The following is a 13,458-nucleotide window of genomic DNA, read 5'->3' on the forward strand; positions in this document are numbered from 1 at the left end:
TGGAGCCTGCACGGAGCCTACATGGTGCCCGACTTGTCCGCCGCGCCGCTGGGGAACAGCTTCTCGGTGGGGGTGATGGCGGGGCTGCCCACCCCCGAGCTGCTGCTGCTGCTGGAGCGGTGCTGCACGGCGGGGCGTGCTGGCCGCATGGGCGGGGGCCGCAGCTGAGCCCCGGCCAGCCGGGCCGACAGCGCCGGTTTGAAGGTGGTCATCATCTCGGCCGTGGAGCTGCTGCTGCGCCGCATGGCGGCGTCGGGGTCCCGGATGAGGATGGTGTGCAGGGGGCTGGCGGGCTCCGAGTTGGCGGCGCCCAGAGGGGGGTTCTTCAGGAGCTCCAGCGTGTCCAGCACCACGTCGGGAGCCTGCTTGGCCGTGTTCTGCCGCTCCAGCTCCCGCAGCTCGTTCAGGGCCGTGCTCATGGTCTTCTCGATGTCCTGCCAACAGCACCGGCACGAGGTCAGCGCCGCGGCGTCGCGCCCACCCCCGGGTGCCCCGAGTGCTCGGGGGGTCCTCCCACCCAGGAGCCCCTCAGTGCCAAGTGAGAGCTTGGGGAGGAGACGAAGCCCACGGTCCGGCAGCACAGAGGCGGCTGCTGGCTCAGATGTCAGTGGGAGTCTGCTCACCAACTCTGAAAGGGGCAAAACCCACGGGACACTGTGACAGCAGCCCCGGTACCGGCACCCTGCCTTCTCCTCTCATGGACAGGCCAACAGGACACCTCTCCCCCACCCTCAAACCTCATCCCTGCAGCCTCCAGCAGGCACGTGGGCCCTGCACTGCCCTCGTGCTGGTCACGATGTGGCAGAAAGGCACAGTGATGTGCACGGTGTGAGCAGCACGAGGTGCTCAGGGCACTCCCTGCGGGGCGGGGTCCCACTGCCCCTATCTGCCCACCATCCCTGAAGGAACCTGGGGCTCACAGCAACCCTGGGTTCCCCCACAGAGCTCTGCCAGACAGGCAGAGTCCATGGAAAACGTAAATTTAAAGCAAATACAGAATACTTCTACAACTGGGCTGCTGAGCTTCATGCTCAGAAATAAAGAGGCCCTAATTTGGCTTCACTTCAATCAGCCTTAAATGAATTAAGGCCACTTTAACTCAGAGACCATCTGAGAAGTGATTCACAGCAATTGGATCAGCCGTTCCAGATGGAACTCCAGTTAACTCTCCTCGCTGCCCTCATGTAGACAAGCCCTTCTGTTTTCTCATGTATACAGAACACTCAGTAAGCCTCAGATCACGTTCAGCAGAAGGGAATTATCAAGTTAGCTCCAATTAATGATATTAAACTGTGCAGAAAATGAATGGAAATAATTCTCCCACAGCTCAGCCTTAGGACCTCCAAGTTCAGTGTGACTGACTTCACAGTGAACGCTTATTAACATCAGCTGAGTGAGAACCCTTTCCAGAGGTTTAAAAAAGAAAAAGTGAAGGAAAGGAAAGGGGGCAATTTGTGCTCCACCCCCAGCACTCCTCTGGAGGCATCCCCTGCACCCAAGATTGGTTCACAGCACACAGAAGCTGCTGATGGACAGAGAAGCTGGGCAGCGTGCTGCAGAGCAAGCGCACGAGGAGCGTGACCGCTGGAAAAGCAGACAGGACAGGAACAGTTCTCCCTTTGTGCCACTGTTGTTACCTATCCCCCCAAAGCAGGCAGTCCTGCACACGACCTCCCAAGCCCATACACGGTGCCTCCGTGTGTCAGCAGCTGCTGCTCTCCCACCGCTGTCACTCCTGCTCAGAAGTGGCACAAAGCACACAGCCTGCAAGTGCTGGCACAGCACACTGCCACACGGAGGCACAGGAACACTGCAGCCTGCTCCAGGGAAGTCCCACACTGCACCTTGTGAACGGGGTCGGGAGAGCTGGCCCACAGGCAGTGCTCACATTTATAACTAGCACCTGAAGCTGCGGCGATGCGGAGGCGATGTGTGGTGGGGGGGTCCTACTGTGCTCAGACTGACGTTCTGAGGCCCTGCACATAGCCACAAATAACACCTGAAATGCACTAAGCACCGACTGAATTCTGACTTACGGGTGCAGTGCCCAGTGAAGGTGATGCGCATCCTTCCCTGCGCCACATCAGTGGTGCACTGAACGCTTCTGCCCACTGCTGTGGAGCAGCAAGGTGTGTGGGGAGCAGCAGTACGTCCTGCTCCACCAACCAGCACGGCTCGGGGAGCTGGCAGCTGGCTGCTCGCCTCCATCTAAAGCACCACTCTGAAGTGCTGAGAGGAAAGGAGCTGCGCAGTGCTCAGCCCTGAGTTGTTTCACCTCTCGATCCGTGGGCGCCGGGAGCCGCTCCCCACCCTCTTACCTCAGCAAGTGCTTCTGCTTCTAGAGATTTCTGATCTCCAAGACTACTGTGCCTGGTGGATCCGCAGGTCGATCGCAGCGGGTGGCCGTCACACAAGGCCTTCCTGTCTGGGAAATTGATGCTCCCTGCACTGCCGAATGTCGCCATCCTGCGCTTTTCAGGGCTCTCAATCCTGCCTCTGCTTAGAGGAATTTTGTGGGGGCTGCTAGGGCAGGCGGCCGCTCGAGGAGGAGTGTCTATGCCAGGACCCAGCCCCCGGGGCGGGCTGTGGGTGTCCCCCCCGCTGCGACGGCGAGGGATAGCTGCGCCGTCAGACCTCAATCTCACTCTGCAAAGAACGCATCACAAGAGCGAGTCACCGCGCGTCTCATGCTGCAAAGCAATCCCTCAACTCTGAGAAGCCAGACCAAACCAGGCTCAACCCTTTCAGCTCCGGGAGAATAAAGCAAGAGGGCAGACAGACATTTTAGCCAGCGCCAAGAAAGGGACAGCATCGTATCATTTTAGCTGTTAAGATCCACACTGGCGATCCACGTGAACACCTTTTCCATGCTCACATTATTCCCTAGCACACAGCAGAGCATTCCCTTCTGCCCTGCACACTGACTCCCTGCACGTGACAGTGACCACCTCTGTGTCTGCAGGAAAAGGACAGCTCCCTACCGGCCCATGACTCCGCCGAAGCCGTAGTCCACAAGGTGATCCGTCGGGGACTGGATGTCATTCTTGGAGGAGGCCTTGTCATCCAGCAGCGGCCCGCTGCTCGCCTCGCTGTCCGCCTTCTGGCTCAGGCTGTCAGAGAAAGCGTCGTCCCTGGGAAATGAGACCCCATTCAGGCTGCCACTGTAATGGATCTGAGTGTGGTACTTCTAACAGGAGGACAGGCAGAGCGAGCAGTGTGCAACAGCAGCTACATGCACAGGGAAAGACCAACGCCACATCTGCATCAGGCCACCTTGAGTAGTCAGTGTCAGACGTGGTGTAAGCACACCAAGGACAGTATTTAGTGCTTGGCTATGTCTGCCTGAACAAGAGACAGCTTAAGCCAATACAGGGAGAGGCATACCAGAACAGATCCAGACTTAAAGTCGTTAAATCCGGGAAAACCTGATCTATTTAGGTTGCTAACAATGGGCCTCATGTAAGGTAGGTGATTCTGACATCCCAGGCCAACACACAGTGCCTTTACTCACATGTCTTGCACCACAATGTACTGGTGAGGTATGAGGCCATCCACTCCGTTGTGTCTCCCTTCCCACCAATCTTCTGATGCCCGATGGTACAGGAGGAGTGAGGCCCCTTTCTTGAAGGACAGCTCTCGTGGAGACCGCCCAACGTAGTCAAACTTTGCTATGGCTTCAATCTGCTCCACTTCTGCAAAGGAAGAGAAACAGAGACAGAGAAGCTCAGTATGACAAGTGTGAAGGCACAATAAACCCTAGGAAGAGGAAACCTCACCCGAGCAGCTCCCAGCCTGCTGCCCCAGCTTCCCAAGAGCATCTTACCCTGAGCACAAACCATCTTATTTTTAGACAGACCCATTCTTTCAGTTCTTTCAGCCTTCCTGGAACTTCTCACAGACTCAAACTACAGAAAGCTGCAGACCAGATGGGGAGCAGCTGAAATTTCCCTGTGTGCATATGGCATCTTCTCCTGCACTCGTATTTTCTTGCAGTAAAGTGAATTCCTCAGTCACAGAACGCCATTATCTTCCAGACCAGGATCTCACCAAGCTGTACTGGATACAACACCCACAGCCTCCCATTACCTTCTCTTCAATTCCTTCCCTCACCCTGCAGACAGCTTGCCCTGAATTTCTGATGAATAACAAATGTCCCTTCAGGGATCCCCACAGAAACAATTCTACCAGCTCTGAACTTATCTGCCTGCCCAAACTGAGGTGTAAGATCAGCAGTCATTGCTCTACCAGCTCTGGCCACTACTAGAGCAGCAAAGAGACAGCTAACGCAGCTCTACAGAGATACTGAATGTTCTAAACCCCAGGAGGACTGACAGGACTGGAAGACATGCAAAGCTGGACAAGGCAGATCAGCCCAGTTCCTTCAGACCTGCCATGTTCTCATTAGAGCACAGAAACCTCCTCTGCCCCACGTGCCCTGTCGCTAACCGTGGGCTCAGCACTGGGGTGTGACCTGCTGCTCTGCTCAGCAGCAACCTCTGCTCACAGCAGGAACCACTGAAGGACGTGGGAGATGCTGAACCCGAACCCTGCCCTCCCTCAGTGTGATGGCAGGCAGGCCACTCCCACGGACAGAAGGTCCCTAGCTGAAAATACAGCTGCACCAGTGTGAGCACCACAGTGCCTGGGCCTGCCACTGTGGGATCGATGGGGAGCTCTCTCTGGAGGAAACGTGGGGAGCAGGCATCAGAAGGGCTTTCTGAGCCTGATAAAATATTGAATTTCCCAGCAGGAGGGGGGCATGGGGAAGAAGGAACACGTAAATTCACAAAATAAAGCTGCTCTTCTCTACGCTTGCACCACAGTTAATCACCCAGAAACTCCAATCACAGATATTAATGTGACCACCCAGGCAAAAAATTGGCTGAAAGGCAGCTTGCTGTCCTTCATCTTCTCACATGGGCGACCACGGAGGCGCTTTGTGCTGCGTGTCCCAGCTGCGTGCTCCCCACTGCAGGCAACGCCAGCTTTGTCAGAGCAGGAGGCACAGGGGCAAGACTCCAGGACAGGAGCACCCTGCAGCACCCTGCCACGCAGCACAGTCTCTGTGGCAGTGCTGCCATGCGGTGACATTTGCTGCCTCTCGTCCAGCTCTGCCTGCACCCTGCTCCTGCATGGCCTTTGTGATCAATGTGAGCACTCTAAGAACAACCCTGTGTCCTTCCACGGAGTCACCCTGCAGTCCATGCACACCCTACAATGAAAACCTATTAGCAGAGTTAACACGCACTGCCAAGCACACAGAAACACCCCTGTGCCAAGCATCAGTCCAACCTGATTCAATCTGGGGCAAAGCCCACCATGCTTTCCTATACACACAGCCCTCCTAACACAGATCCAAGCTTCTGCAGCTCGCTGTGTGTGCTCACCATCATCACTGGTGTGTGGCTCCGTGCCGTTGTCATGGTCAACTTCATCAATGGTGCCTGGCTCACTGTGAGGGCTGTCACTGAAATAAATGCACGGTGCTTTAAGAGAACAAGATTCTGTATCCCAGTCACTGCAAAAATAAGTTGTTGGGGAGCCCCGGTGATATTCAGAGTTCTGATTTTCATTTTAAAATGAGTATCTCAGTCCCACGAAATCACAGCAACCCTCTGAACTGCTCTGAGTGCAGCAGACACTTGCACCACAAACGTTCAAGTGCAGAACCTCATGTCCCATTGCTCAAGCATGTTACTCACGTTTGACAAAACAAGAACAAGTGATAGCAAGTAGAATTTTCGATTTGTTCACAATGAGTTTTAGTGTTTTCTCCCCAGCTCTTGCATACCTTATTTATAATGTTTACCAGAAAAAAACAAACAGGCATGCTGCTTCTGCAGGGAGGCAATGCCATCCCAGCATGGTGCTCAGCTGCCCTGAATATTAATCTGAACTTCCTCTAAGCTCTCTTCACAACTTATCCTCTCAGGGGTCTGGATCCTCAGAGCCCCTATCTTACCCTCACACAAGCTAGAGTCAATTCTGCGTATTAGGAATCCAGCCAAAGCTCTGCATTTTGTCACAGCTTCACTCCTAATTTGTAGCACAAGACCAACCCAATGAGGGGATCTGTTTTTGCTGCACTGTGCAAGCAATGAAGTTCTGCCCCTGCTCCTTACCAGTACTCCTCCCCTCCAGTCATGCACTTCTCATAGACAGGTCCTTCCAGCTCTCTGTGGCTGGGGAAGATGCCCTCGTGGTTGATAATGATGGTTTTGATGACTTCATTGACATGGGCTTGGCAGGACACCGGATCCTGCCCATCTGGAATGTGCATCAGAGTGGGCCCAAAGCAGATGGCCAGGTTGTAGGGATCCATCATGTTCTCATCGCTGTACTGCGACAAGCTGCAAGCACACACGTTAGGGAGGTGTGGTACCCTCTGTCCCTGTTAGCTCAGAAAGAGATCCCACCAAAGCCCCCCAGCACCCAAAACCACGATCATCACTGAGCTGTGCATCTTCCCCGAACACACAGCCACGGCCAGGCTGAGGAAGAGGCAAAATAAAACTGTGACAATACCAAAAGAAACTCACACAAAAAAAAACAGAGAAGCCCTGAAATAAAGGCAGATAATGACCAGTTTAGGAAAGAAAGAGACTCACTGATTGAGGAAAGCAAACAGATATCTCATGACAATGATGACAGCCCGGGGCAGAGTGACGATGATCTGCTGAATCTGGTGCACCCTCTCGGTGGGATTCTCAGTTTCTGGAACACATGGAGAGGAAGTACACCTTGAAACCTCCTCAGGAGGAGAGCACAGAGCACTAGAGACATGATCCAGATCTAGCAGCCAACCATACAAGGAAAACAATAGCACAACTCCTGGTTCAATCCACTGGAGCAAGCAGAGGATCAGCACAACGCTCCTCCACAGGTCAGCTCCTGCGTAAGGCCAAGATTTAGTGTGAGCAGCAAACATTTCCATGGCTTCATTTTTATAATGCTCATTAATGCATTATTTACTTACTTACTCAACAGCTCCTCTGCTTCTCAAAAGCTTCAGCCAATTTGGCACTGGAAAACGGTGCACCATTCAGTGTTCCAGTGCTGATTTTCAGAGGTTTTTTATTAGCTTTGCTCTTTCATGGGTATAAATATTAGGTCCTCCTCAGCCCTTCTGCTTAACTTTCCCACTGATTTTAAAAGGGAATTTAATCTGAGTTGGCACTTTAAGATTCATTTCTGCCCTTTGGCAAAGAGCACCAAAGCCTGAGGGCAGGCAGGCCTTGATGGTGAACGCACAGCGGAGGGCTGCTTCCTCTGTGCTGCCTCTAACTCTGACATTTGCTAACCAGAATGAAATCCCCTCACGTGTGCTGGGGCTGCCACTCGTTCGGAAATTCTGAACCAATCTCAGCTTTAATTCAAACCCAGAAATCATTTATAAGATTTTGCTTCAGAGTTTGCTCCTCCTGAGGAACGCATTCATCCCGCTGTGCCGTACTGGTTCTTCACCCCTTCCATTTGTGTTTACTTAAGAAAACATTAAAAATAAAAATATCAAACAAACACTGGATAAAGCAATACAACAATAGATGTCTGTTCTGAAACCCAGAGGAACAAACGGCCTTGCAGTTCTTGCCTTTCTGCTGACCAAAGTGCTTCAACTGGCTGCAGGTCAGAGGATTAATGGAGGAACCATCAATCGCTCTGTAACAGGCATGGCCCAGAATGAACCTCTGCTAGCAAAGTGCCCTTCCTACCCAACTGCTTCTCATGCGTGTTTTTTAAGGGATGTCTCCGTGTAAATTCCCAGCTCCCCACAAAGCAAAAGGAGAACACAGCCCTTCCTCTGTCATCGCTCACCACGCGCTGGCAGGGGACCACACAGCTCCCAGGGGCAGAACCCAGGAAGAAAACTGATTATGTCTGCAATGAGAAGCTTCCAGAAGCTGAGCACACAGTGCAGACCGGCGCTACTGAGGGTTGGCTGCACAGCACCGGGCACACTCCCCACAGCTCTGCTCCTGCAGACCCTGGGGCAGCTGCAGTCTGCTCCGTGGCCACGAGCTCCCTGCCCGGGCCGTGGGCCTGCTGCAGAGATGGCTCCCATTGCTCACAGTGCTACAGGCACGTTGCACTGCTTCGCACATCAAATGTGAAAAGCAACAGCAAATTTGCTACAGCTACTCTATCAAACAACTGTTCCTGAGAAATAAGAACACATTCTTCCTCTGGAACAAGCCCATCCCTCGTCATTCCCCTCCAGGTATCATCTGTCCTTGACATTACTGAATCTCCAGCAGCTATGCACGTTGGCATTATGAGGCAGGAGGGAGCCCTGAGCAGTGGCAGCCAAGCAAGGGCACAGCCCTGTGCTCATCAGCCCCAGAGCACCCACAGGGAAACCACACAGCCCAGCACTGCTCTCATAAAACACAGCTGTCCTGCTGCCACACTGCACAGCACTTTTCCATCATCTCCAATGCGCTGAATTTATTTTGCCTCCACCTTTTACCCTAGGAGAGTAATTTCCTTGACTCGCCAATAAATGAATGCCAACACTACAAGGTACTGTGAGAAATACAGCCCAGCTGGGGGATCTGTTCCTTCGGTTGCACAGGAATGAGTTGGGCTGGGACAGAACAAGGGGTGACCAGGCTTCTCCCCTGAAACCAACCCCAATCATTGGTTCACATCATTCCATGATGAAGCAGCTCAGCTTCCACCTCTGCTCACATCCCAAAGCGGTTTGTTTTCCTTTGGGACAGGAAAAGCAAGCAGCAAATACCTTGAGAACACCTGACTGCATGAGCTTGAAACCAGCTTTGCTGACCTCATGGATCAGAGAAGTTTCCTGAGTAGCCACGAGGTACTGACCTCTGCTTTGTTTAGCAGCTAAAGCAGCAAACTCTGGGTCCCAGCAGCACAGCATGCAACAGCTCAAGAGCAGCTGTGATCCATGCAGACAGCCCATGCAGGAAGACACTGCTGCATCCAAGTGACCAAAGAGCCCTCATACAACAAGCAATGTGTACACAGCCCACTGGCCTGAGCCTGAAGTTGACTCCTTGGATTTTAGAGGAGCTGCAGCAAGATGTTACTGCCCTACTTTACCTCCAGTGCTGACACAGTGCATCCTCAATGCCTTTTCCTCACACCTATAGCCCTTCCTAAAACATTCTGCAAAGCACAGGTGTATGTGCCCTGTTTATTGCTCTCCTTGTCCCACCCTATTCTCCAAGACATGTCACGTGTACTTACTTATAGTAGATATCAAATCTTGAAACCTTTCCTTAGGAAAGAGGGGGTTTTCCAGACCTCGGAAATACAGCTTCAAGACTCCAGCCACTGAGTTAATGTCACGCTCGTTTTGATCATCAGCAAGGGGGTCTTCACCTGCACAGGGAAGAGTTTTACTTCCAGCATTACAGTCAGATTGGACTAACACAGCAAGGCCTTTCCCTTCACTTGGAAAAAACTCCCCCACAGTTCAGAAAGCCCTCCTGTGTGGAATGGTATCTGTGCATTTTCCCAGCTAGAGAAGAGCTTAATGATGTTCTCCATAACAGCATCACACTCAGGCACGCTACAGCTTTACCTATCAGGGTACATAGTTTACTGTTGATGTTTTAAAACTTTCCTGAAGATGAGGATGCTATTAATTAGTTCTACTGCACTATTTCCAGCCCAGTGCATTTTTTGCTTTAAAGCAACAGTGTGGAGAGCTGAGCAGATCAGAGCTATGGCAGGTGATAGCTTGAAAGGACAGGCTTGCCTGGAGCATGCAGTCAGCCATCCGGCACAGACCAAACAGTTCTGGATAGTAATGTCACTCTCATACTGTCCTGGCAGCTGATAAAAGCTCCTTGAAAATGGATTCTCAACAAATCATCTTGTGGCTTCTGCACTTAATGCCCTGACACCCCCAAGGCGCCACCAGTGACCCCAGGAGCACAGGCCAAGGGCAGCCCAGCCTGCCAACACACCTCGTTCAAAGGAATTCTTGATGTCGTTGACTTCTACCTGCGAGCCGGGAACTCGAAAAATGCCCTGCTGCTGAAGGCCTGCAAAGGAACCACACACGTGAGAGGATTCGCACTAACTGCCGTGCAGTGCTCTCTGGTGAGCAGAAACCAGCAGTCAACGCAGCAGAGAAAGGCCCCGCGAGCAAGGAGCCAGCCCACGGGAGCCAGCCCCGCTCCTACCCTCCACCAACGCCCTCACATCAAAGTGCTGGAAGAGCTGCTGCTGGCCCAGGGCCCAAGCACACAATATAGCGTGGATGAGTGCTAACAGGACCTAAATATTTGTCAGCCATCCAATGGTACATCACAGTAATGCCACTGTAATTATAACCTGAGGCCATACAGCAAAAGGGCCGAGGGCATCTCTGCTGTATTTCTCTGCTGGCTGCAAGTAAGTCATTACCTCTGCAGAAAGTTGTGCTGTCAGTACTGCAGAATTTACTTACCATACAAATTGATGTAACGAATGCAGCTTTCGACTACAAGCGGGATGGCCTGTCCTGAATCCTTCACGAAAGAAAGGAAAAGAGGCAGACATTTACTGGCTGACTGATAATAATGCACAGGAAATGCACTAAAGGCTGCAAAACAGATTAGAAAATCAGTGCCGTTGAGTTTAGTAAGAGGACAGGCAAGAAAAGGAGGTGCTACACGCATCAAGCCATCTAGCAGTGCTGAACACACTGTGCACTCCATTACTCACAAAAAGCTTTCACCCAAGTGTGTGACAAACACTTGCTCACTATCTGCTTGAAATAGTGGACTGATGCAACTGGATCACAGTTACTCCATTTCACAGGTGTAATGCTGAGCCAAAATAGATCTTGTGCTGTACCTGACTGATGAAATAAGCTTCCAGTAACAGAGCTTACAATATTTCCACCTAAAGAAAGAGCCGTTATCAGCAGATGCTAAAGAAAAAAATTAAAACAAGAAACCCCCCACTACAGCCTGTGAAAGGCACGCTGCCCACATCCGAGCCTACGGTGGGTTCTGGCTGCTCCTTCACAGCCACCCCTGGGGCAGGAGCTCAGGGGAACGTGAGCAGTGCCTGCTGCCATAAGGGGAGCTCGTGTTCCTTGGGGCTTTGCTTGGCTCTTTATTTCCACAGCACAGTTGCATCTCTGCTCAATGTACTCCGTCTCACAGACGGGCCTGCAGTAAATACCTGATTTCTTGTTCGCGCATTCCTCCTTCCTCTGAGAACACAAAAAAGCAGCAGAGCAGGAAAAAAAGAAAAGATTAAGCAAAGATGAGTTCAGTTAGAGGTAAGCATCTCTTTCGGAGGCCATGAACGCTCAAATGCAATGGCAGCTTAGTGAGGTCCGAGCCCAGCCCCGCAGCACCTGCCTGCCCTCCCAACCCACACCAGCACAGCCTGGTGGACAGAGCAGCCCCTGGCATCGCCCCATCCCACTGCAGCCAGCACTGCACAGCACTGCCCAGCGGGAAGGGCTCTGAGCAGCATTGTTTTTTACAAATCAGTCTAAATACAAAACCCCAGACAGCTGGGCAGCGGGCTGAGAGCTGCAGGCCAAGCCCCAGGCCCTGCACAAACATCGCCCCAATGCTCAGCTGCCAGCAGTCGTGCTGAGGTGCTCCAGTTGGGCTGCTTAGCATTTGCCTTTTCTTAAAGGGTCAGAATGGCACGTCTACCGCCCCAGTGCATGGCATTTCACCTCAAGGCCGCTGGTCCCTACAGCTGTGAGACACCTGGGAGCTTCTGAGTCTGTCTGCTCCTTCTGGCCTAGGGCAAGAACACTGAATATGGAGCGAAATGGAGAAAACGAGGGGCTGTGTCAAAATCATCAGTATATTCTGGGGAAATTCACCTTGAAAATCCTATTTGTTCCTCAGTGGATTCCCCACCTCAAATCCATTACACTGTCTGGGGAAAAAAGCAACGAGTACTTTCTTTGCACCCCACCACGCCTCACTCCACAGGGCCCAGCAGCTCCAAGCGGTGTGGGGCTGGGGGTGCTGTGGGGTGCCTCGTGCTGCCCCACTGCTCCTCGTGCCATGGCAGGGGCTCAGCACAGTGCTGCCCATGGGATGTCCTCCTGCCCCGAGCTGTGGTGCGGGCAGGATGGGCTGGGGTGGGAACCGGCACCGCGTGAACCGCTGGCCCCACAGCTGAGTGCGGGGTGTGGGGCAGGAAAGCAGTGGGCAGATAGGACAGGAAAGCTGCCATTACATTCACAACGTTCATCAGCTCTTACTGTCGGCCAGCGAGTACCTTAATGAATGTTTCCATATTGCCGTTAAAGAGTTTATGATTATAGACTGAGAGAGGCCTAGGTCTCCTCATTTTCTGTGGCTTAGGGGGAAGACATGGGGGCCTGGGAGAAAACGGAACAAAAGAAGTCAACAAAACACCAACATAAATGCAACGAACGGGTGAGATCTCAAAGGTTATGACTGAGAACAAGAACTAAACCCAACAGAAATCCCCGCGATGAGGACTCTGCCCACGGCCCCAAGCACTGTGGCTGTCCTCCTCTGGGTGCAGCCGCTCAGGCCGAGCCCATAGGGCTCACAGGGAGCTCGGCATTGCACGCTCAGCCCAGAGATGTGCCCACTGATGGAAGCTGGCGACCCCAGCACGGAGCCATGGGCAGCCTGGCTTTGGCTCGGCAGGCCCTGGGTGAGCTCAGGTGTGGCTGGAAGGTGCCTGAGTGCGGTGGAGCGACCTGCAGGCAGCACTGAGCTGCTCACCATCGGCTGCACTTAAATTCACACCAAAGTCAAGACCGTGGCCTCTATATCAGTAACACATTCAAATTGATAAGAGAAACATTTATCAGCAATAAGACGACCTGTCCATTATTTTCCATCCTCACGATGTCCTCATCCTTGCCTGTCAGGCACACACAGACACAGCCATGAAGCTGGCTGCTCCTTCATGCCACAACAAACAATTGTCCCAGTGACAAAGCAGTACGTACACCAGCGACCACAACCTAAATGGATGATGGGTTGGCAGCAATTTTCTTCGTGCAGAATTTCCTTCATTCAAGTAAGAAAACAACGAAGCTGTGAAGCACAGCTCAGCACAACTGTCTTCACACACAGCCCACGGACAATTCTCCCTCCCTCCGGTGCCAGCTATCGCAACCGCTGCCCGGTGTTTGCTCTACTAAGGAAAACATTTCAGACACTAAGTGAAGGATTTTTAACACCAGCCTCCTACTTCTACCACTTCAGCACTCTGCCAGACTGAAAAAGCACCAAGACCCACTGAAGTGTTCAGGTGATCCCTTGGTGTACCCCTAATAAACCACAGCCAGCTCCTGGAAACACCACAGAGGTCCTATTATTGAGAACACGCCCCGCTCTGCTCTGCAGCCCTCATCTGTCTGGGAAGGGCTCACAGGACCCCTGCCCAGGGGGCCTCAGCAGCCTGGGGAACAGATCCCGAGGGCTGCACTGCCCAGTGGGTGCAGGCTGGCTACAGACACGCATTTGCTTGGAACGCAGCCCT

At 52.7% G+C, this 13,458-nt stretch overlaps 1 protein-coding gene across 4 annotated transcripts in view; it reads right to left on the reverse strand.

Moving 5' to 3' along the window:
• The window catches only part of SRGAP3 (SLIT-ROBO Rho GTPase activating protein 3), a 59,508-nt gene continuing 46,050 nt past the window's right edge, over positions 1 to 13,458 (reverse strand). The window contains exons 12-22 of one of the 4 annotated variants that reach the window (XM_065749895.1): positions 11,146 to 11,176; positions 10,424 to 10,484; positions 9,939 to 10,016; positions 9,214 to 9,348; positions 6,609 to 6,714; positions 6,123 to 6,350; positions 5,388 to 5,467; positions 3,512 to 3,692; positions 2,982 to 3,131; positions 2,319 to 2,646; positions 1 to 434 (exon numbers count right to left, since the gene is read on the reverse strand). In XM_065749895.1, the coding sequence (XP_065605967.1) occupies positions 18 to 434; positions 2,319 to 2,646; positions 2,982 to 3,131; positions 3,512 to 3,692; positions 5,388 to 5,467; positions 6,123 to 6,350; positions 6,609 to 6,714; positions 9,214 to 9,348; positions 9,939 to 10,016; positions 10,424 to 10,484; positions 11,146 to 11,176 (1,795 nt within the window). In that variant the 3' untranslated portion in view covers positions 1 to 17. Of the gene's footprint in view, positions 435 to 2,318; positions 2,647 to 2,981; positions 3,132 to 3,511; positions 3,693 to 5,387; positions 5,468 to 6,122; positions 6,351 to 6,608; positions 6,715 to 9,213; positions 9,349 to 9,938; positions 10,017 to 10,423; positions 10,485 to 11,145; positions 11,177 to 12,213; positions 12,317 to 13,458 lie in introns of those variants that run through there. The other 3 variants (XM_065749891.1, XM_065749892.1, XM_065749894.1) reach the window with 3 other exon arrangements.

Source organism: Cyrtonyx montezumae, unplaced genomic scaffold (assembly GCF_038088225.1).
Source record: "Cyrtonyx montezumae isolate F1298 unplaced genomic scaffold, pur_monq_1.0 scaffold_6, whole genome shotgun sequence".
Classification (NCBI taxonomy): Eukaryota; Metazoa; Chordata; class Aves; order Galliformes; family Odontophoridae; genus Cyrtonyx; species Cyrtonyx montezumae.